General features: G+C 32.6%; 1 protein-coding gene across 1 annotated transcript; it reads right to left on the minus strand.

Moving 5' to 3' along the window:
* Nucleotides 1-247: 247 nt before the first annotated feature.
* LOC124359839 (organic cation transporter protein) lies at nucleotides 248-20,858 on the minus strand. The gene is made up of 7 exons (XM_046812919.1): nucleotides 20,728-20,858; nucleotides 19,862-20,075; nucleotides 17,864-17,967; nucleotides 9,984-10,141; nucleotides 7,699-7,867; nucleotides 1,941-2,171; nucleotides 248-539 (listed from the first exon to the last, which is right to left on the minus strand). The coding sequence occupies exons 1-7, from the start codon at nucleotides 20,817-20,819 to the stop codon at nucleotides 263-265; spliced, it is 1,245 nt and encodes a 414-aa protein (XP_046668875.1). The 5' UTR covers nucleotides 20,820-20,858; the 3' UTR covers nucleotides 248-262.
* Between the last annotated feature and the right edge of the window lie 3,319 nt (nucleotides 20,859-24,177).

Raw genomic sequence — 24,177 nt, forward strand, 5'->3', positions numbered from 1 at the left:
CCAAGGCGCAAAAATCGATAGTTTAGACAAAATAATACTTTGTAATAGATATATTCTTTTTGAAAAATCCTACATTAAAAGCATGGATACTTTGAATCCAAAATATTATAAAGAAGGCCGCTGAGTGGTTAGCATCTCACCTTCTCACCCCAGGGACTAAGGTTCTAATCCTGGTTAGGCAAAGGAATGTTTCTTGCTGACATATAATCATCTGTGTTTAGTCTAAAGTTACACAGTAATCACTCCAGTCTAGAACTTCTGATCATCCACATAAACTACAAAAGATTATGCTACAAAAATTAACCAGAATTACACATGAATTACCCTTAGGCGTGAAAGCTGCGATGAGGCAGGCAAGTCCACCAATCAGCAAGAATGAGGCTGTAAGACAGCGTCGTCCTGCCTTGTCCAGGAATATCACAGACAACAGGTAACTAGGCATTTCAATGATGCCCATCACAAACAGGATAAAGTAAGGGTTTCCAGCAAGATTTCCAGTGTTGAGAGAGAGACCGTAGTAAACCAAACTATTTGCAAACCTGTTAACAAAATTTTAAGTTTACAGTCTATTTCATATCTAGAATACAGTGTGGGTAGTTCGTAAACAGTGCACTATGAAAGATTCAGTGCTATTATACTCTACTTAATATAATAAATTTGATTTTTGTATTATAGTAAAGATACCAGCAAAAACATTGTTTAATATGATCTCAATTTAATTTGTACTAATTACTAAATTACTCAACCGCTTACTAAGTAACTCTTATAATTATTAAAAATCTCTGAAGAAATGTTGCATTCTCTAAGTCTTGTTGTGTAAGTAATGCTTACCTCACAATTCTCTGACTTTATAATGGCAGTAGTAACAATATTTGCAAAATATATATAATATTATTTTAATAAGAAGATTGGTTTTAAAAGATTTCTCCCATAATTTTAATACTAAATTGAAAGAATGTGTGTTACCAACAGATTAAAATAAATAATTAAATCTAAATAATTTTTTTTAATCAATGCTGAAGATGACATTATTCAATACCAATGGAAAAGCATTCAAGAATAGTTAAAATTAATTAACAAAAATTGTACTAATTACAATTTTATTAACATTTTGCATATTTGTGTTTTTTTGTGAAAAGGTTTCACATTCACATGAAAGGAATCATTTGATCTGAAGATGAATTTTTTTAATCAGAAGACGAATCTTATGGCTCAAATTAATAAGAAATAAAGAGGGAGAAACTCCTGAATGAAAATAATAAATCTCGTACATAATGATTCCAGAATTTGTAGTTCATCTTATACTAGATAAATAATTGTAGGTATGAAGCTCAAAATTTATTATCTATAACTTATCATAAATAGTGCATAATGTATAAATGAACTCATGCATTAATGCTAGTCTGTGGACTCTGTTTTGTTTACAAAATACCATATTACAGTTTTAAGTTATTAACTGTGATTTACACTGTTATATTAAATATTCTTAGTGTCAAAAAAGTGTAAATTTATCTTTTGACATATGGCATCATAATATAAATTTCATTTGATTGGCACCATATCATTGTCAGCTATATAAAATGGCAATAAAAGTGTATTATTGACCTTAGTCACTTTGATGTTACAAAATGTTGTTTGTAGTTAATGTTTCAACTCGTAATTTTTTCCAAATTTTCCAATGAATAGATTTTAATGTTTTTAATGGTTTCTTACGACCAACTACTACTATTGTAAAACCAAATTAATATATGGATTATTCAATAATGTTTTTTGTTATTGATCATCTATTTAAAAAATTCTCTTCATTTCTTCAAATTTTGGTAAAAAGTATCAAGGAACAACAGTCTTCCCTTAATTGCATAACTTCAACTGAATTGATTTATAATTAAATACCGATTAGTTTTACGAAATAATGTTTTAGGAGCAAAATGAAGTTTTACCAGCTAAGGCACATGTTGAGAGACTTCAAGCGCAGTTTCGGTGTTCTGAACATATCCAGCAGACTGTAATTCTGTTCTTCTGCTGAAGCAGAGCTTGCTTTACCCCTTGATATGTAGTGGGCTTTATCTATCGGCTCTCCACCATTGAGTTTGACAGCTCGCTCCACAATGTTAACTGCTTCAGATATTCTGCCTTTAGACCAAAGCCATCTCGGTGACTCATCTATCAGCCTAGACATGAAAAGAGAGAAAGATATATTACTACTTACAAGAGTTTATTGACATAACACATTGTCAATTGACATACTATTATCATTATATGGTGTGAGATAAAATTAAAATTTGGTCCTAAACTAAGACAGAAGATTTGAATGCTTAAGTAAATTGAGATTTACGCTATGATATAAAAGGAAAATATTTTTATGAATTATGTGTTTAATACATAACAATATGTGTTTTACTCAGCAATAAAAGGTTCAACTAAAGACAATTTCAAATTAAATTTTCACAACAATCTTGAAAACTTCTGAACGAAAACATAATGCAAATACATCTTTTCTAAACGTTTTCTTCCATAAAATATATTCATATGAAAATATTCTATAGTTAAAATATTACAATAAAAATATTACAGAATACATACCGTTACTAGAGAAATATTTTCTGGTAATGGTATGGATGATTGTGGGATCATTAAATAGTCTCCTACTCCCACTAAGCTAATGGCTTATATAAAAAATATTCCCTTGGGAAAAGTGAATCAGAAACGCTCTTATTTTCCACTAATCCTAAATTAAATTGTTGTTATTACATAAAAACTAATTAAGGCATTTTCAATACATTTGTTTATTCTAAATATTGAAACCAAAAGAGAAATTTTCTATCTAGCTTGTTTGAAATATCTGCACTACCACCTTGTAATCCTAATACCATCGTTAAGGCAATAGTGCTAATTATTGACCAGTGAACCATTGTCAAATTATGAAGATGTCCGATCTTCATTATCACAAAAGTTTCTTCTTTTAAAGCCTTCTAAAACTTCTTTTGACAAAAGCAATAAATGTTTATATACAATGTTATGTAGCGAAATGAAAACTGTAGGACCACACACATAAAAATTGTTCACTCTGAATTACCACTATCAATGATTTCAACCTTGCACTCTCCTCATTCCTCCTCATTATTCTTTTCTTTGTTTACCTGCTTTACAGTAGGTAACTTTTATATCCATATCATGTAATGGTATTTGATTCAAAAGAGAATTTCAGTAATTTTCGTCATTTAGTTTATGTTGTGAGTAAAATTTCAGTTAGTGAATTATATGCATTAAGAAGAACATAATAAACCAACATTACATTGAGTCCAAGAGGGATACCTTAAAAAGGAAGTATTGGCCATTGGTATTCTTTTGTTTAGCATAACTGGATATTATTCTTAAATCACATCTAAAACAAACTCATATTGTTTGATAAACCTACTGAATAAATAAAAAGAGTATTTTACTTTTGATATGTTGATAAATTGCTCTATTATGCAGTACCAGTCAAGTTATTCAGAACATACCTTCATAATATTCATAAAAATCTAAATTTCAGATTGGGAGAAACAATAAAATATACTCCAGAATTTACAGAAAACATCAGGGCTACAAACCAAACTTTATATACCACATTTTATCACACATACAAGACAAAATATAAACTTGAAAATAATGAAGGCAAAAATTGAAAAAAAATATGTATACAGGGTGTTCTGAAAAAAGGTGCCCATAAGTCAGGGCGTGATTCCTCACATCAAAATAAGAAAAAAAGGTCTAATTAACATAGGTCCGAAAATGCTTAGTTACCAAGTTATACAGGGTGAAAGATTTCGTCTGAATTTCAGTTCCCCTGCTGCAACGAAGCCCTACGGGTATTTGTTGGCTGTTAATTAAGATGTACAATTTAGCGTAATTTATGTAAAATGAACTGAAAAATTGAATAAAAACCGTTTCCAGACCTGTAGCTACAGTAATTTTTAAGATATGTGACGAAATACGCGAAACTTGGTCCCGAAAAACAAGTTACATTTAGGTTTGAAGCAGATTTACTATGTTAAATGTACAATAAACACAAAATATTTTTTTCACGGTACTTGTAGAAAATTTTAATTTCGAAGAGAAAGATGTAAAATAAGTCTATAATAGACAAACGCAAAACTTTAAAAAATAAATCCTTAATTACATACAAAACACATGAAAAATAGACAAAATCTGTTAAGCTCTCTACAAATGTAATATTGAAATTAAAACAGCTGTTTTATTAAAACAAATTAATGAGTTACTATTATTTTTTATCAAGTAAATATTTTTAACAATCATACATTATCATACATAAAAAAGTTATCTGAATTATCATTCAACAAAAAAGTTACACTTGTCCTAAAAAAACTAACCACGTCACAGTAGATGTTCAAAATGTTTCCCCCTCATTCAAAATACAAGCATCCAGCCGTCTTCTCATAGACTGCCGAACTCTTTCGAAGATCCCAGGTGTCTCACGTATCCTTTGAATCCCGTTAACAATCCTTATTCGCAACTCTTCTATGGTATCCACAGGCGAGTCGTAGACAAGCGTCTTTAAATGTCCCCATAAGATAAAAAGTCTAGAGGATTGAGGTCAGGTGACCTTGCAGGCCATGCTACTGGGGCTCCTCGACCAATCCATCTGTTTGGATATGCTTCATTTAAAAAATTCTCTTACTTGTAATGTGTAATGAGCTGGAGCTCCATCCTGCATGAACCACATGTTGTTGCGTGTGTATAGTGGCACATCTTCGAGTAACTCATTCAGATTAGTCGTCAAGAAAAATGTAAATAATTTTCACCATTGAGGTATCAGGTAAAAAACTAATAACAATTTTATCACCCAGAATAGCAGCCCATACGTTTATAGAAACTGATATTGGTGACGGTTTCTCTGAAATAGCACGTGTATTTTCAATTGCCCACATGTGAGTATTGTGGGTGTTAAGAATAGCCATTCTTGAAAATTTTGCTTCATCAGTAAAGATAATGTAATTTAAAAAATGTGGATTTCCTGCACCTTTGGATAAGCCATTGGCATAGCTGAACACGAGGAAAGTAATCTCGAGGCAAAAGAGCCTGGACCTTTTGATAGTGATAAAGAATGCAACTGCTGCTCGTGTAAAATCTTCCAGACAATTGAATTACTAAACACCCGAAATCCAAGGCTAGTTCTCTAGTACTTCTTCCAGGATGATTCTCTATTTCGTCCAACACGCCCTCCTCCAATTCAGCTGTACCACGTTGTACGTGGCCGTCCTGATCTACCAACTTTTCCAGATTTAAAGGTTCCCGTCTCGCTTAGCCTTCTATGAATGGAAGAAAAACATTTTATGAGTCGGTAACTGTCTATGAGGAAAATGTTCCTGATAGAGTCGTCCTAGCCTGACGACTGTTGCAATGTGCAAGACCGTACATTAAATGCATGTCTGCCATTTCACCATTAGTGTACGGTAACATAATATTCATATTACCTGCCATGATGAATAAGATATTATTAGCTATCAAAAATTAACTTCAACGGCACTCGCACTAACTTGTATTAAAGTACAGATCAACACACGCACTTAATGAGCAATGGAAAAATAGCTGCTTGTAATGTTTATTTAAATTATTATAAACAATGTTACATTGTTAAAACATATGTTTTTAAATAGAAATTATTTTGTTTCTCAAATCAAATATTTTAAATAAAACAGCTGTTTTAATTTCAATATTACATTTGTAGAGAGCTTAACAGATTTTTGTCTATTTTTCATGCGTTTTGTATGTAATTAAGGATTATTTTTTAAAGTTTGCGTTTGTCTATTATAGACTTATTTTACATCTTTCTCTTCGAAATTAAATTTTCTACAAGTACCGTGAAAAAATATTTTGTGTTTATTGTACATTTAACATAGTAAATCTGCTTCAAACCTAAATGTAACTTGTTTTTTCGGGACCAAGTTTCGCGTATTATTTCGTCACATATCTTAAAAATTACTGTAGCTACAGGTCTGGAAACGGTTTTATTCAAATTTTTTCAGTTCATTTTACATAAATTACGCTAAAATTGTACATCTTAATTAACAGCCAACAAATACCCGTAGGGCTTCGTTGCAGCAGGGGAACTGAAATTCAGACGAAATCTTTCACCCTGTATAACTTGGTAACTAAGCATTTTTCGGACCTATGTTAATTAGACCTTTTTTTTCTTATTTTGATGTGAGGAATCACGCCCTGACTTATGGGGCACCTTTTTTCAGAACACCCTGTATAACAGTTTCAAATATTTAAAAAAATGCTTATAAAAAAAAAACAAAACAAAAAGTGCCATGTTCCTCAGAAATTAATTACATTTCAGTGGATTACGGAGCAGTTCTGAGTAATTTATAAGACCAAAATGTATAAACAATGTAACAGTTTCATTCAAAGTCACTAATAACAAATTGTAGTCATATCTAAATAAACAATATACAGGGTGTTTGAAAAGTATGGGTACGGCTTAATATTTTAAAAACCTTAGGTGATAACATCTATAAACTTTGCACAGTGTCATATGGCTATGTAAACTATTTTTCCTTGCTATTACCATGACATGCCAACCATGGGGGGACGACCCACAGAGGAAAACATGGAAATCTTAAATTGAAGCATGGGTTGAGTGATACCTCATTTGAAAGAGCTCACTTAGTAGAGTTTAATTCCGCAAACCGCATCTCAAAAGGTTTATCCAATCAGAAATGGCGGCTTGTTTTAGGTACACATTGTGAAGTACATTATGCACTGCCATTTCTGACTGGATCGTCGTATTCTGATTCGGTAGGCGGCGTTTCACTCTACTAACCAATGTGTTTTCACTGACTTTTTTTAATTAGCAAATTATGTCATAAATTTATAACACAATAAATAAAACTAAAAAACATTGGTATTTATTGTGTTTTATTTATATACAACAACTCTTTCAAATGAGGTATCACTCGACCCATGCTTCAATTTAAGATTTCCATGTTTTCCTCTGTGGGCCGTCCCCCCATGGTTGTTGGCATGTCATGGTAATAGCAAGGAAAAATAGTTTACATAGCCATATGACACTGTGCAAAGTTTATAGATGTTATCTCCTATGGTTTTTAAAATATTAAGCCGTACCCATACTTTTCAAACACCCTGTATAACAGCTTAAACAAAATTACCTGTATTTATAAGCCAGTGTGTAAGTGTTTCGATTTTTTATGTACGTCATACATCTGACTCATGTACTGAAATATTTAAGGTACATTACATCAATCTAAATCACTTACTTTCATCAAGAACTCTATCTGTATCTAAAATCCCATTTAACTCTACAGTTTTAGTTTATTAAGGTCTATCTGTCTATAAGATAGCTCTTGATGGAAAAATCCCAGAGACATAAAATTTGGTACAGAGATTCCTTTTGGTCCAAGGAAGAACTCCATTGCTTTTTGGGTGAAAAGGTAAAAGGGTAGCCATCCGTCTGTCTGTCTGTTCATCTGTCTCCATCTTTTAACACTGAAGTTCTCTGCAAGTTCTCTGTAGAAGTACTGCATAATAGAGCAATTTATCAACATGTCAAAAGTAAAATACTCTTTTTATTTATTCAGTAAGTTTATCAAACAATATGAGTGACTCTTTATTATTTTATATTATATACAAAATCTTTAGATTTATCAGAAATAAAACAAATTCTTCACTTACCACCAGTGAAATAAGAGTAGAGCACTGTGAGCACCATACACAACTTGGAGCCAGACTCTGTCTTTGATGAGAAATCCCCAAAAAGCCACCAACATCACTCCAAAGGCGAACATTGCTTGGAACGTGATGCCACAAGCTGTTCGCTTTGATGCTCCGACTATCTCCATCGCTGCACAGACCATTGCCTATCAAATAAGCGATTCATACCTGAGAAGTCTTATAGTCTCTTTAACTACAAACAATTACAACAGTTGGTTTAAGATTTGAGATAAATTGTCTTACAAAATCTTACAACAAACAGTTCAGATGTAGTTAGTTTATAAAAATAAATTATGTATAAAATTGTATATGATTAGAAACAAAATTCAGAAATACAGGCTAGTAAATGATAGGAAATAAGAAAATAACCGGTAAGTTGAATATGTAAAGTAAAAGTTTTCAAATTCCAATAGAAATAAAATAAAATAATTTCAGTTTGTTTTACAAAAATGATAGTTTTATAGTAAATATCCTACTATTTACCATAAAAAAAAACTATCAAACTATAAAAAAACTATACAAAAAACTGCCTACTCTTTAAGAAATCTGACAATTGAAAAAAATACATTTTTATTATATATATATATATATATATATATATTATAATTATGTAGATCTTTTCTAAGGGTCTCGGAAGATAAGACTTATATATAACCTAGATATAATATAAAAAAGTTTTTAATCCAACAAAAAGATTGTCCATTCTAATATTATAAATGTGAAAGTGCCTTTGTTTGTTTGTTTTGCTTTCAAGCGTAAACTACTCTACCAATTGTGCTGAAATTTTACGTGGACATTCTTACATTCCCTGGGATGAATATAGACCTATTCTAATTTTTAAAATCCCTCTAGGCTATGCCACATTGATCTTTAAAGTAGCAAAAAATCCCATCTTGGTCTCTAAAGTTGTGAAATATTAATTAAATGAGCATGTATAATGTAATCAACTGTTCTGTGTAAACATTGTTTATTTCAATTTGTTTACATTTATAATGAGTAAATTCTCTACAAAATACCACAATTATTTTTAACACTTTTAAATTTTTTAGTGGTTATGTAATCCATCTACCTTACAAAATGTCCTAAAACACAAGATGTTCAGAATTTGACACCAAAGATTCCCTTTGAAGCAGTTGGCAAGAACTATGAAATGAAAGTTCACTGGATGGATCTAATGTACCAATTCTATTTCAAATGTTCTAAAATATTAACAGTATGTTTCAGTTTATAAAGAAACAAATGCTTAGTGTCATTGTTAGTGTACGTTTAACTATAAATCTTTATCAAATATTAAGTATTGTATCTAAAAAAAAAACAATGTTACATTTTGTTATATATATATATCCTTGATTGGGGAAAAAGGCATAAAGTATGGAACAAAGTAAATTACAATTGTCTTAAATTTAAACGTTTTATGTATTTTTTTGATCGTGGCAAGAGGCCAAACTTAACATTGGTGTCAAACATATAACCAGAAGTGCTCATACAAGTTCAAACTCTACGAAATTGCGTACGAAGCCACGAGTAACTGGTAGTAAGTAGATAAGAACACCAAAAAGATAAAAAAGCGAATTAAAAAATATTATGCTCTTAATCCAGGCCAGCTCTCTTATAAACAGTACAACAGGAATGTTAAAAACAGAATCATATCATTAAATATTTGTGATCACAGATTGACCACAATATTAAGTGACAGAACAAATACACTTTTATACAAAAAGACACGACTAGAGAAAACTGATTGCTGTTTAACCTTAGTTTATGTCAATTAATATACAAATATTGCCTAAACCATAACTTTAAGTCAGCACTGTTTACATGGAAGTCATCAAAAAAGAAATGAAAAATCTCTCGTATGGAGGCAGACCATACAATCTGAAACATATGTGCTCACCTTTCTAATTGTCCATAATTATGCTGATTGGGGACATGAATACTTTGAAAACCTGGATGTAAATTGGCAAGTATCAGAAAAGATGGTATTATGTTGTGTGTATTGTGTTTATGTATGTTGACAGACTCCTCGTTGGTTATGTCTAGGAGGCAACAACAATCTAGCAATAATGTCTGTGTCTAAATAGATTGAGTGGTAAAGTAAATTGTGACAATGATAGTTGATTTTTATAACAGTGAGAAAGTTAATAGCTAACAATGACTTTTATTTAAAATATCTTATAATTAATCAAATTCATACAAAATCAGATAAATATTATTATTGCCATAAGTACTATTTTTTTTGTACTTACTTAAAACAAATCCTGTAATATAAGATCCGGCTGAACCAAAAATGCCATATAAAAATGTTGTAAGCAAGAAGAAATAATATTCTGAAACAAATGCAACTCCCACTCCCAAAACTAACTGTAGGATGGCAGAAATATAGAAGATTGTCTTGCGCCCATATCTGAAAAAGACATCAATAAACTTTAATTTGAACCATAATGACAACAATATATTTATATAAGTATACTAGAGTCTACTCCTTAGACCACACAGACATCCTGGTCCTATTTAAATGTTCAGTTAACCGTTTGACGTGATACTTATAGTGTATAAGTAGTATAAATGATTGTTTTAATCTTCAAGCCATTGTAACGGTCATGATGCAATAAAAAATGGGTCATATATTTATTATGCAATAACAAATGCCTCGTGAAGAATAAAATGAACATGAATCAAGTTTTTTTTTATAGTGAAGATAAAAAATGCAAAACTGCGGTTTTGGGTCTGGTGCACTTATGTAAGAAAATGACCGATCCTGTAAACTTCCACCCAAGCCAACCACCGATTATTTGAGATGGGTCCTCAACATGGAGATGGGCAGAGGACATGATTCGTCCGCTAGTGGAGCTACAGTGGAACAGGCAATGGCCATGTTTCGTCCAGAAAGGGTTTTTTTCCTTCCTGAGGGAAAAGGACAGTTTGTCCCCGCACTTGGTCTTAAAAGGACCTTTGCGCCTCACTTACTTTAATTTTGTATCCTCAAAGTCCGAGGCTTTTGCAAAAACCAATCAGATTTGAGGGCTCCTGTTCTCTGATATCCTTGGGGCTGAGGAGATATGCTCCCAGGTATCTTTTCCGAGTTTCTAAGATGGCAGGACAATCTAACAAAATATGCTCTGCTGATTCCTCCTCTTCTCCACAGAGTCTACATTTGTTAGTCTGTCCAAGGCCTACATCCATAAGATGTTTCCTTAGAGGGCCATGTGCTGTCAACATTCCTAATATTAGTCTTATATCCTCCTTATTCTGAACTAAGAGAGCTGTCCACCCTTTAACGTAAGGAGAGATAAACATTTTGGATAGTATTAATCCTGACGCTCTACTCCAATTATTGTGTCTTATCCTCTTTTCCCAATCTTTGACCAGAGCTTTAATGTTGGAGAAGGCTATCCCGCAACCTGGCTCAGGCCCCACCATTGTGGATTCCGCTCCCTTTTTGGCGAGGATGTCTGCTTTTTCATTTCCATGAATGCTTTCATGACCCAACCGAGTGTTACTCTGTTATTCATTGCCAGCTCTGCTAGAGCATTTTTACATTCCCAGACCACTTTCGAATCAAACGAACAGGTATCAAGTGCCTTTAGTGCAGCCTGACTATCTGAAAGTATTAAGTACTTTAATCCTTTTGTCCTCATTTGTATGAGTCTTCTGGAACATGAGTCTATTGCCTTGACCTCTGCCTAAAAAACCGTGGCATGTCTTCCTAGGTGTATTCCATATCCTGCCCTAGAGTCAAGGCGTAAACCATCTGTGTAAAACTTCAGGACTCCTTTTGTAGAGTAGGCCTCCTTTTTAATCCATTTCTCCCTACTTCCAACAAAGACCATATATGGGTTGTCAAAGGAGTATTTCTTAACCATTGCATCTGACACTTTGGTTAGCATTTCAGCCTCAGGAAATACTTGCAATATCTTCATGTGGCCTTTTAAGGAGATAACATTTATTACATTTGTTCCTAGAAGCTTCATTGTACTTAGAGCAGCTGTTCTCACCACCCCCTGCCCCAGAGGAGTGTATTCCAGGACCACTTCAATTGTTAGTGTTGGGCAGGAGCTCATCACTCCCGTGATGCTTAAGTAAGCTAGCCTTTGAAGACTCTGTAGCCTTTTAGCAGCTGTTGTTTGTTCTACTTTCGGCCACCACACTAAGGCAGCATATGTGACCATTGGTTTTATTATGGTTTCATAAATCCAATATATCATTTTGGGTTTAAGTCCCCATTTAAATCCAAAAAGTCTCTTACAAGCTCCAAGGGCCTTTGTTGCTCTGGATATCCTGTTTTCAATATGGGAGTTCTAAGTGAGCTTCTCATCCAGGATTAAACTCAGGTATTTCACTACTTTTGTTTTGTTTATGCTGATTCCCCCCAGAACAGGTTTTGTAAGCTTGAACTCTCTCTTCCTGGTAAAGGTAATCATATTTGTTTTAGATGGGTTGATCCGTAGACTTTCCCATGACACCAGTTGCTTATGAGGTTTAGTTTTTTTTTTAATTAGGCGTTCCAGTGTGCCTTAGTTTTTTCCTTTGATCATAAGCACTAGGTCATCCGCATAACATAGTAGCCTTGTTCCCCTCTTCTCTGCTTTGCTAAGATCATCCACCACCATCGCCCACAGGAGAGGAGTCAGAACTCCCTCCTGGGGGCAGCCTTTCTGGGCCGTGATTGCGGCAGATTCGTCTCCGTACTTTGCTTTTACTTGTCTGCTTTTTAGGAGGGCTACTATCCATTTTACCTACATCTGGGGGAACTCCAAAACGTTCCATAGCAGTCTCCATGGATTGATATGCTACTCGGTCGAAAGCTCCTTCAATGTCCATAAAGACGCTGACTAGGGCTTCTTTTTTTTTCGAAGGTGTTCTCCACCTCTCCCACTGAGTTGTGGAGAGCGGTGGTAGTTTATTTACCTTGTATGTAAGCGTGTTGTGTGGAACTAAGTGGGTGATCTGGTAATATTACGTCCCTTATGTGTCTGTTTATTATTTTTTCCATAGTTTTCACCATGAAGGAGGTTAGGCTTACGGGTCCGTACGAGTTCCCTGTCTTTTTTCCGTACAAATACCACCAGTGCTGTCCTCCAGTTTTTTGGTATGTATCCTAAGGTGAAATTGCTTCTAAACAGAATGATAAGAGTATTTAATAGTATGTCCAGCCCCTCTTGAAGAAGGGCTGGGAAAACTCCATCTGCCCCAGGAGATTTAAATGGCTTGAACGATCTTATTGTCCATTTAATTCTTTTGTGTATAAATAGTCTGTTAGACCGCTGTCTGGCTTTAGCAACCTCTCAGCTGAATCTCCCCTCGATTAGAGAATAAATATCCTCATTTCAAGTCAGAAAGGGTTGATTGTATAAACATTACTTGCTTTCACTTGCTTACAGTTAAGTTGTATCTCAATTAAATACAATTGATTATCTGCATTGAACTGTATAATTTTGGCATAAAATTTTATTTTTTATTAATTCTAGTTCTAAAAAAAAAATAAAAGTCTGGTTTAAATCATCATAATGTAGGGGATATTCTTCATATCTGAATTTCATATACCTTAGGTATACATACAGTAGCACACACTGTATATAACACTTCATTTATCTAATTTAGCATTAACTTTTTTATATTTGTGTAAATAACAGTTGGCATGATTTTTTTTTCTTTAGGTTTAATATTAGGAAGATACCCTAAATGGGTTAAGCCTAGGAGAATTGATTATTTAACAAATTGAAAACAATAATGTAGTTAAAACTATATACATCTCATTTATAACTTTCATTTTGGCAATAAGTCATAAGTCATAAGTCATATATTTGGCCATTAAATACATATTTGTACAAATAGGCTACGTCATACAGATACATACAAATAAAAGCAATTAACATATACAGTTAAAACTACCTACAGACTAACTTTGGAAGACTAGACTAGATATATCACTTTTAAAGAACTCGTCAATTTTGTAAAAAGGATTGTTCAACAGCCAATCGTATAAAATATTTCTAAAACTATTGAAGCTACTATAATGAGCAGAAATGTGCAGTCTATTAAATAACCTTATGCTAACAATTTCATAAGATAATTTAGTTTTACTTAACCTAGCAAAAGGTACATGAATTTGGTGAGAATTCCTAGTAGCATAAGAGTGAACATGCTCATTGAGGACATAATTATTAACATTATTTTTTGCAAAAAGTAGACAAGATAAAATGTATAGATTTATAACAGTTAGTATTTTACTGCAAATAAAGAAGGGTCTACAGTGCTCAAGACAATGGGCGTTGTTGAGAATTCTGACTGCTTTCTTTTGAATAATCAATACTTCATTTATACTGCTACAATTTACCCCATAATAATAGTCCATATGTGATTACACCTTGAAAAAGGGCAAAGTAAACCATTCTAAGATAGTGTTTGTCTACACAGTGCCTCAAATGGTACAAGAGATATATGACCCTGCTCAATTTTTTACATACATTATTTATATGAGAATGCCAGGTCAACTTTGAATCCAGAGTGATACCTAGTAAATTAACCACATTATCATTACAATCAGCTTGGACTCTTAAGGAGAAAACCATATTTGAGTTTTTTCTAAATTCAACAACAGAACATTTGATTTTATACCATTCATTCTGCTTCATCGATCATACATCTTAGTTTAAGCTCTCTTTCATTTTTGATTATTTACTGTTGTAAAAAAAGTGACATCATCAGCAAAACATTACTGATTTATAACTCACATTGTACTCAAGATCGGTTAACCATATTAGAAATAAAGTAGGGCCCAGAACTGATCCCTGTGGCACGCCAAACTTTACCTCAGAAGATTTAGAAAGATTGCCATTAGTAAAAATGTTTTGTTGCCGATAACTGAGGTAGGATTTAAACAAAGAATTTTGAATGCCTGTTACACCATAGAATTTAAGTTTTCTCAACAGGATGTCGTGATCGACACAGTCGAAGGCCTTGGAGAGGTCGCATAAAACTGCACAGGTGTCAAAGCCTGCATCGAAACCAGCCAAGACGCCCGAACAAGTCCCCCAACTGCATCGGTTGTCGACATCCCGGCTCTAAAACCAAACTGACTACAACTAAAGAGATTATTTGTTTCAAATATAAGTTTAACCTGGGTTTTAATGATGGCTTCAAAGACTTTAGAAAAAAACTGGTACCAGAGAGATAGGCCTGTACAATTTAACACTCCTATGATCACCCTTCTTAAAGATTGGCACAACCTTTGACAACTTTTTTAATTTACTAGGAAAGATTCCCTCTTTAAGCATCGCATTTAGACACATGGTGAGAGGGATATTCACTCCACTGCACACCAATTTCACTAAATTATTTGAAACATTATAAATATCACAGCTTTTGGAACTTTTTAACTTTAAAATTACTTTCACAATATCACTATACTCTATAGGCTGCCAGGCGAAAGACTGATGTAAAGGTAAGTGTTGCACCTCTAGGAGCTCATCTGGCTTTGTATTTGCTGCGGGGATTTTCTCTCGGATTTCATCCACTACCGAAATGAAGTATTCGTTGAAAGAATCAGCATCCGGAGTAGCATGGTTGTTGTTGTTTCGGTTGAGTCTCATGTTTTATAATTTGCCACGCAGCTTTGCAAGTGTTGCTTGAGGAGACTGAATAAATTCTTGGTTAGCATGAAATTTAGCTTGTTTTAGAGCACTCTTGTAATTGATCTTGGCCAATTTATAATTTTTAGCATCCCTGGGATCTTCAGTCGCTTGTGAAATATTAAAAAGTGACATAACCATTTCTTTCATTTTTGCCAACTGAGGAGTGTACCAGTTGCGCAGACCTTTAGGTTTATGGTAATTCTTGAAGTTAATTTTGTTCTTGAGTTCCTCATTGGCAAATAAATATTCCATCCAGCCTATAAACACATTGTGAAACTTTATTATACATTTCTTCAGCACTTAATCCTTTAAGAGTTACACCCCAGTCAATATTCTGTAGACAAAGTTTAAATCTTCAACTGCAGGCCCAGGTAATGGTCTGAAAGGTCTTTCAAGTCGTTGAACCTGTGTAACTTCTTTTGAAGCTGCCATTAGCGCGTCATAAATGTTAAAGGATAAAAAACTGTGGTCAGATATTAAAAGATCAAGAACATTAACGTTGTAGTCTGATGGTCTAATGTTTGTTATTGTGTAGTCAATGCAGGCTAAGCCTCTTGTTGGCCTAAAATTGGAACAATAAAGGCCAGCAGTTCTCCAAGAGATTATGAAGCTTTACAGTTGTAGTATTGTTCCCATTTGCTTCTATATTCAGGTCGCCACACAGCACTATGTCAATCTTAAATTTAATCAAATAATCCAGTAGATTTTCCAATTTTTCAAAAAAAAATGTTATTGTTTCACCACTGGGCCTATACAAGGATACTATTAATAACTTTTGGTCACTGAGTTTGACTGCAGAAACTTCGAATTGCATCTCGACACAAAATTCTTTAACATCAACTTCTTTTACTTTTAGATCTTCTTTTACATAAATACCAGAACCTCCGTGACTTACTGGAGACTCTGTAAAATATTGTAGCGAGTTTGTAACTGTGAAGTTAAAGAGTTCAAAAATTGTCTTCACTAAGCCAATGCTCCACTATGCACAGTACCGAGTAATTTATTTCTTTTAAACACATTTCTATTTCTAGGACTTTGTTAGTCAAGCATTGAACATTTCCAAATAAGATATTAAATGAATTTCTTGAGATCTTGTCATTATTTGGGGGTGCTAATATTAAATTGTGAACATCATTACTTAAAGTTCTTACATAGGTTGAATTGGCCGAGTTTAGGTTTCTTTCATCTTGTTGGCTATAGTTTCTAAAAAAAGTTGTGGTGTTACTCGCTGTAATGACTGGACTGGTGGATGATGGTAGGGGTGATGGTGTAGGTGCTTCTCTGAGAAACCTCTTCAATAGTCACTGGGCTGCTGCTAATAGGTGTTGAAATTTCCTCATGTACTTCCACAACAGCGTCACACAAATTTGCTTGGCTAGCCATTTTTTCCCCTTTGAGTTTAGATGTAATCCATGACGAGTGTGCAGCTGTCTCATTGCTTTGCTTACTTCCACAATAGATACATTATCATATTTACTGCATAGCTGCTTTTATTGCAATATTAGTTTTTCTTTGCAGTTTGTTAACACTTGACCACAGCGGGAGGTCGTATCTAATTGGCAAGTCAACCAGAATAATTTTATTGTTCCCAGTTTTTTTTTATTGTACTCTCCATACTATCTATTGCAACATCAGCCTCATTTTTAGAGATGTCATTAGAGCCACAAATAATCACCAGGACATCATTCTTGGTTTTTAAACTCATTTGTAATATTTCTGTGATTTAGGAATTTCACTGCTCCTACCACCTGGCCTCACAAACCCAACAGCAGTTCGGGTTCTTTGATTCTTGTTAATGTACCAAGCCAAATCTCTCCCATGACTGTCAGAACAAATCAAAAATTTACTTTGGTCATTCATACTAACTCTTATTTAGTGTATTGTCAATATTTGCTTGATAGTTACTATCAGTGCCACTTCCTCGAGGGTACTTTGTTTTCCCTTGTACTTTTTGTTTGAAGAGAGGATGTCTCTTGCCTCTTTCGCAGGCACCACAGTATTTTTTATGCCCTTGTGTTTGGAAAGCTACTGCCCTGATAACATTTGGGGATTAGATTATTTCGTTGCGGCTTTCTGGAGATGAAACTTTAGGGGTTTGTAGAGGAGGGAAATCACTTTCTTGATAATCAGCTGACTTACACATATCCGTATTTTCACCAAGCAACTGAAAACTGTTACTCAAAGGTAAGATAAATTCCGATGGCTGAGTAATGTTCTGTTTCAAGGAAAACCTTGTTTTTATTAATTAAACTTTCTAACTTAATTATTTCTTCCTCTCTTTTTAATAGCAAATATTTCCAGTGTAACTTTTTCTATTTGAAGGTTTTGTACTTTTTGAAAGGCCTCTTCCAAATCACAGTTAAGGGTTACTACAACCCTTATTTAAACTCTCTACCTCTTTTAACAATGTATTAGTTATATCATGTGATAAAATTGCTTCTTGACAAATACTAGAATTATTATTATTACATAAGACATGTGTAACTACATACGAGTCAGCTAGACTGCCCAGTGTAACAGCTCCAGCGAACACCCCAAACATGTAACTGGATTGTGCTATGGACCCTTTCCACCGATCTTCGCATACAAAGTTCCACTGAAACAGACATTAAATTACAGATCAAAAAAAGATATTATACTTGTCTACATAAGTATATTTGTATGATGATAAGCAACTAGAAAATTGTAACAAACATTGTTTTTTCTAACAACGTAAAAAAAATCCTTCTGTTAGAAACTTTTTATTTATTTGGTCCAGTAACCTTTTAGAGCAGGAAAGTTGGTAGAAAAAAGTGAATACAAATTTGTTTATGAACTGAGTAATTTGTGTACAGATGAGGTCATTGGTGCGCCATCATAATGCATATCTTGGTCACCTGGGGCCTACCAAGTATTAAATTGTACATCTATTAAATTGCTATCAAATTACCACTAAGTCTCCTAAAATACACATTCTCTTACTTAAATTCGTCAATTAAATTCAATCTAACATCTAAAAATTATAATTTGATAACTATATATTTCTAATGGATTAATTAAATATGAATTGGTATTTTATACAATATGTATTTTATATAAGTTGTATGTATTTTTGCTTCTTGCACTGAATTTTCCAATGTAAAATAAGTTCAAACAAGTAGAAAATTACCATTTATACATGATATGTAAACTAACAGATTAGTTAAGTACTCATCTATTTTAGAAAATGTCCTAAAACATAAGATGGTCAGAATTTGATATACTTTTAAGGTGTCGACAAGAACTATGCTAGTTATAGTTCACTGGTTTGTACTTTTAAACGAATGTACCAATTTCAGCTCTAAATGTTCTGAAATATTTAAAATATTTTCAATTTATAAAGAAACAAACACATAAATAGTGTCAATGTTAATGTACATTTAACTGTACATTTTTAGCAATTATAAAATATGAGATGTAAAAGACAGTTACTATCTAAATTTTACTCTAAATTGAAAGACTGTAATAAAACCAATCTTATTTCTCTTTTAACAGAAATAGGCTTCTCTGATCTGTAATATATATTTTCTTGATCAGGATACAAGGCAAAATCAACTATGGAACAAAATATACTAAGAACAAAGTAAATTACAATGGCCATAAATATAAAGTTTATTATGTATTTTCTTCATCGTGGCAACAAGGGTCAACTCAACATAGGGGTTGGAAATATAATTCACTCGAACGAGCAGTTGCCATACATATGTAACGCCTACTAAATTGCATGCAAAGAGACAAATAGTCTTTTTTACATTACATTTAAAGGCTGTTATGAAACCTAAATTAGTTGCTTTTTGAGAGTAGTAGGGTTCTCAGAGCTGTGTATGTATGTATATATATATATATATATATATATATATATATATATATATATATATATATATATATATATACTTAAATACTTAATATTATATATATAAAATACTTAATTTTTTGTTCCATTTTAAAATACTTAATACAAAAAGGAGTAGATTTCAATGGCCTTAAATATATATGTATATTTTTTTGATTGTAGCAAGGAGGTAAACTTAATAATGGTTCACAAATATAATTCACTCTAACCAGAAATGTTCATACAGGTGAAATACCTATGAAATTGCATGCAAAGCCGCATGTATCTGCTAGTTATATAATACAATTATAAACTATTGCAATAAGAATGGTCTAGTGATAAATCAAACAAAAGAATTGTGTACGCCATAGCTCAAGAGGAAAGCATAACAAGGGACTATCAGAAAGTACCTACCACCTTGGTATTATAATCAACACAGGTCTATCTTGAAGGTCACAAATAGACCCTATATACCCAAACTGAAAGTATAACAATAAAATTTCACTTATTATTACGACTACTCCATTTTCATGTCTATATAGAAACAAATAGATAAAAATAAAATTAAAATATCCACTAGTCACTTACCCTATGTAGACAATTATAATTGTTCAATTTCAATTTGTATAATATAACTCACCTCCATTCCTCTGGAGGACTTGTAATATGTTGTATCGTATACCCATCGTTCACAAGAACTGGTGACATTAGTATCGGGGTCCATTATGTTGCAAGAGTCATGATGGCCATCTTTTCCTGGTGGAATGTACAGGTTGAGGTCTTCAGGACCATGTCCCCAGTATGTATCATTCCATATTTTAGTTTCATTCTCACCAATCTCTGGTATAGCACACCTGAGACACAAAATAAAATATGGATAAAATGTGTCAAAATGAACATTTTTGAACACAAATTAATGATATAACTCAAATTTGGCACAAAATATTTGTACCTATTATTTATACTTTATATAATTATGAGTGCTCTAAATAAATTAAAAAGTTACACAATATCAAAAAAGGTGAAAACGATGCTGTATTTGGTACACTAATTTACATTTAATGTACAGTAATAATTGTACAGTAATAACTAAAATAAAAATAAAATATATAATTGGATTTAAACATTATTAAGTAAATAAAATTTTAGATTGGTACCCCTTATTGAATTTTGTCTACATGTGTTGCGCATAGTTCTTTCAGTTGGTTCTTTTCAGCTCATGATGATGATAAACTTTTGATTTGCTTCTACCTCTCAATATTTGGATTTAGAAATAGGCAAGCAAGACAAAAGAAGTAAAATTATGCCATTAAGAACTACAGTACTGTGAAAAAACATGAAATAACTTATGCCATGACTAATTTTGTGGTGAGTGAATCTTTTACAATGCATTTCCCATCAATAAACTATTTGCAACTCAATGATTCTTATCATTAGTTTTTTACACTGTAAACTATGTTAAAGATTCACAACTAGTGGCATGGCTTAGATCAGTAGGAGACCTACCTGTGTGCAGGAACTGCAGCCACAGTGACTATGGACAACATGTGGAGCCCAGCCGTCATGGCGGCCAGAATGTGCAGCGAGAACTGGATCATTTGGTAAGTCCCAAACTCTCCTGTAACATTGTCATGCGTTCATTCATACCTTAAGTTAAAACTGTTAAAACATAAACAGAACTATTAAAAAAACTATTCTCAGAAACATTACATAATCTTGTCAGAGTTAGTGACAATCCAGTAACTTTTAGTTTTAACTTTTTAAAAGTCATACACTATTTTTTTATGAAATTTTATGTGGAAATCTCGTGTATTCTCTCAAAATGGAAATGTGCTATATGTATAAAAGCGTGCATACACATAGGGTTATTAAGAATGGATTTCTCTACTTCAAAATTTAAATTCTGGTGGTTTTGGACAGATTACTCAAAAATTACATTTTTTTTGTAATTTGTTTTGTCTCATCAAGACAACTTTAATTTGTGGTGTTAAACGGTGGACCATCCCTTTCAAAACTTTTCAGTTGGTTCTCTTTTCATTTTGGAAAAGTTTGGAGAATTTTTTTAATCCATCAAAATCACCTCTGTTTGTATTTATGTTATCCCTTAAGTAGATTTGAAAATTTTAAAGTGTTCAAAATTTAAGATGGGGATGGGTGGTTTGGGACACCTGACACACATAATACAAGAAAATACTAATCATGTGGCTATACATTGTCTGTTATTACTTCCTACACAACACACTGTGTAGACCTCTTTCTATATGTATTACAAGTATAGCTTACTGTGAGAAATTGATAGTTTGGAAGACATGGTATAGTCTTCCAAAAGTATAAGTAAGATTGAAGGGTTTGAGTTACAAAAGTGAAACTATAAACACCAGAATAGTATACAAAACACAATTCTTCACTGCATTCCATGACTCTTCACCTCCTCAGAGGGTCATCTTATGAGTAAACGGTGTAAAAATTCAAACAGAAACACTAGTCAAATTATTTACCATTTGAAGATTTCAATGTCAACTACAATAATGCAATGAAATAAAGTTTTTGGTTTCTGAGAGGATAGAGGCTGTCATTTTAGTTTTGGCAATTCTATATTATTTAAGCCTTACCAAAACTATACACATTTAAAGCATTAATAAAAAGTAAAATAGCTGAAAATTAGTAAGTGTTATTAGCAGTTTTAGCCATTTTGTGTCCAAGAGCATAACAGACAAGCAAACTAAGAAAACACAAATTCGGGTATGTGTGTTAATGGGTTTTTTAGCAAGTTTGATTTTAAAGTTTGGTTTTGCCTATTTCTTTCATAGATTATTGTGAAATAACTTTAAAATAAATTTGAAATAAATGAGAGGACCTTTTACAAAAGAATCGTGATACCACAATTTTTAAGAATTTTAAAATTAGTATACAAGTTAAAATCAATAAATGTAAGTAGTAGATATAAAATTTATTTACTTCCTCAAAGTTCATCAATAATTGATTAATATCACAAAACTATTAAACCTATAATGTCCTTGTCTTTTTGCAAAATTTATTGTAGGCTGCAAAATCCTAGTAAAGTGCTCATTTCAATCTATGTACTATCCTACTTTGTTAAAACTATGATTATTGCTTTAATAGTTTTAGAAGAAAATGGTTTTGTTATTAATATGCTTGAGGAATTAACAGAGCTCCAAAGCTAAGCTTGTTTAGAGGTTTCATCATGCCATTACATATATACAGGGTTATCACAAAAGCACAATACACATCTATTATTGCAATGTGTATTTTTAAACAAAAGGTCCATACATTTTATATATAATATCATTATCAAATTGTTGTTCACTTCTTAAATTGAAATTTAATTAATTTGATTTTTCGTAAACCACTATTGTATGGCGTTCACATCTGAATTCATGGCTTGTTCTAGTTTAGTCCAGCTATTTTTTACACAACACAAAGCTGTATCATACGCAAAAGATGTTAATTTTCCATTTAGTTGTGCATTAAAAAGATCATTAATGTAAGTTAAATAAAGAATTACTCCTAAAACTGACCCTTGGGATACTCCACTATTGATGTAACCAATTTCACTAAAAATGTTGTTAATTTTCACACATTGTCTCCTTTTTGTTAAATAACTCACAAACGAGGAATACGCCTGACCCCGCTCATATATAACTTTTCCAAAAGGATTTTGTGATCTACTGTGTCAAGTGCTTTTTTAAGTCTAAGAAAATTCCACTAACATTTTTTACCAAAATTTAAAGCCCCATACACAAAATCCATGAATTAATGTTTTAATGCTACCTTGTACTCAACCCTCTCCTGAAACCAAACTGATTTTCACTAAAGATATTGTTTCTTTAAAGAAATTTAACTAGTTTCTTTTACATACATTTTATAATATTTGTGCGAAAGTAGAAAGAAGAGATATTGGTCCATAGTTGTAATCACTAGCAGAGATATTCTTATGCAAGGGTATAACCACTGCAATCTTTAACATATCTGGAAAAATACCTTTTTCAAACCTTAACAAATAAAGTTAACTAAATACAACAAAACATCTGAGACCTTAGGATAAATGTTTGTTTTGTCAGAAAAAACTAATATTAATTCCAGGTGAAGTGCTACTTTTTATGACTGAACTATTAATAAATACAATACTTTTCTTACTTAAATTGCGTCAGTTAAACTAAACAAAAAAATATGTCATGTCACCCCATAAGTGTCTTGTGTGCGTGACAGACATTTATTGCCATAGAGTAGTGATATTATATCATTATCGTTACTCTGTACATATGAGATACTGGTGCAGCGCAAGTTCACTGACTGCCACTTGACACCAATAATATTGCTTTTCAACAGTTTCAGCTGTTAATTCCTACTTTACTCGTGATTGTGTTCACACTTCAAATTAGATACCATATCTCATCTGAGGAGTTTACATTTTCAAGTACATGTCACTCTATTTATCATATTTATACTAACCTACTTGAAGCTTAATTAAAATTGTGTTTTAGAACAAAATAGTTTGAGCGGATGAATTAAAGAAATACAAATGTTGTGTGTGTGTGTGTGTGTGTGTGTGTGTGTGTGTGTGTGTGTGTGTGTGTGTGTGTTTGATTATTTTCATTGTTCACTGCCTTGACATGCAATAAGTTGCCCCATAATTCAATTAACACAATTATTACCTAACAGTATTTTTATTTTTAGTAAAATCTCCAAAATGTTGAACACGAACGAGTGGTTTTTATATTTATTCATTTTAAACATTCCAATTTGCCACATTATAAATACTAACTATTATTTAAATAATAATATAGAAACTTGAGAGTAAATATTGCTCAGCGTTGTGAGGACTTTGGCAGGGCCCCATCAAGAGTTTTACTCTTTAATAAAACATCAAAACTTGATTGTAATAATGTGGTTTTTAGGAGTTTATAAAATATTTCAGAAGAGTTTTTTGTAACG

This window comes from Homalodisca vitripennis, chromosome 4 (assembly GCF_021130785.1).
Source record: "Homalodisca vitripennis isolate AUS2020 chromosome 4, UT_GWSS_2.1, whole genome shotgun sequence".
Classification (NCBI taxonomy): Eukaryota; Metazoa; Arthropoda; class Insecta; order Hemiptera; family Cicadellidae; genus Homalodisca; species Homalodisca vitripennis.

Excerpts from the sequence above, each read along its gene's own strand:
- LOC124359839 (XM_046812919.1), bottom strand. The coding sequence starts at position 20,819 with ATGATCCAGTTCTCGCTGCACATTCTGGCCGCCATGACGGCTGGGCTC. Across the intron at positions 20,076-20,727 it reads GCTGCAGTTCCTGCACACAG|GTGTGCTATACCAGAGATTG; the intron begins GTAGGTCTCCTA and ends TTTGTGTCTCAG. Across the intron at positions 17,968-19,861 it reads AGTCCTCCAGAGGAATGGAG|TGGAACTTTGTATGCGAAGA; the intron begins GTGAGTTATATT and ends TGTCTGTTTCAG.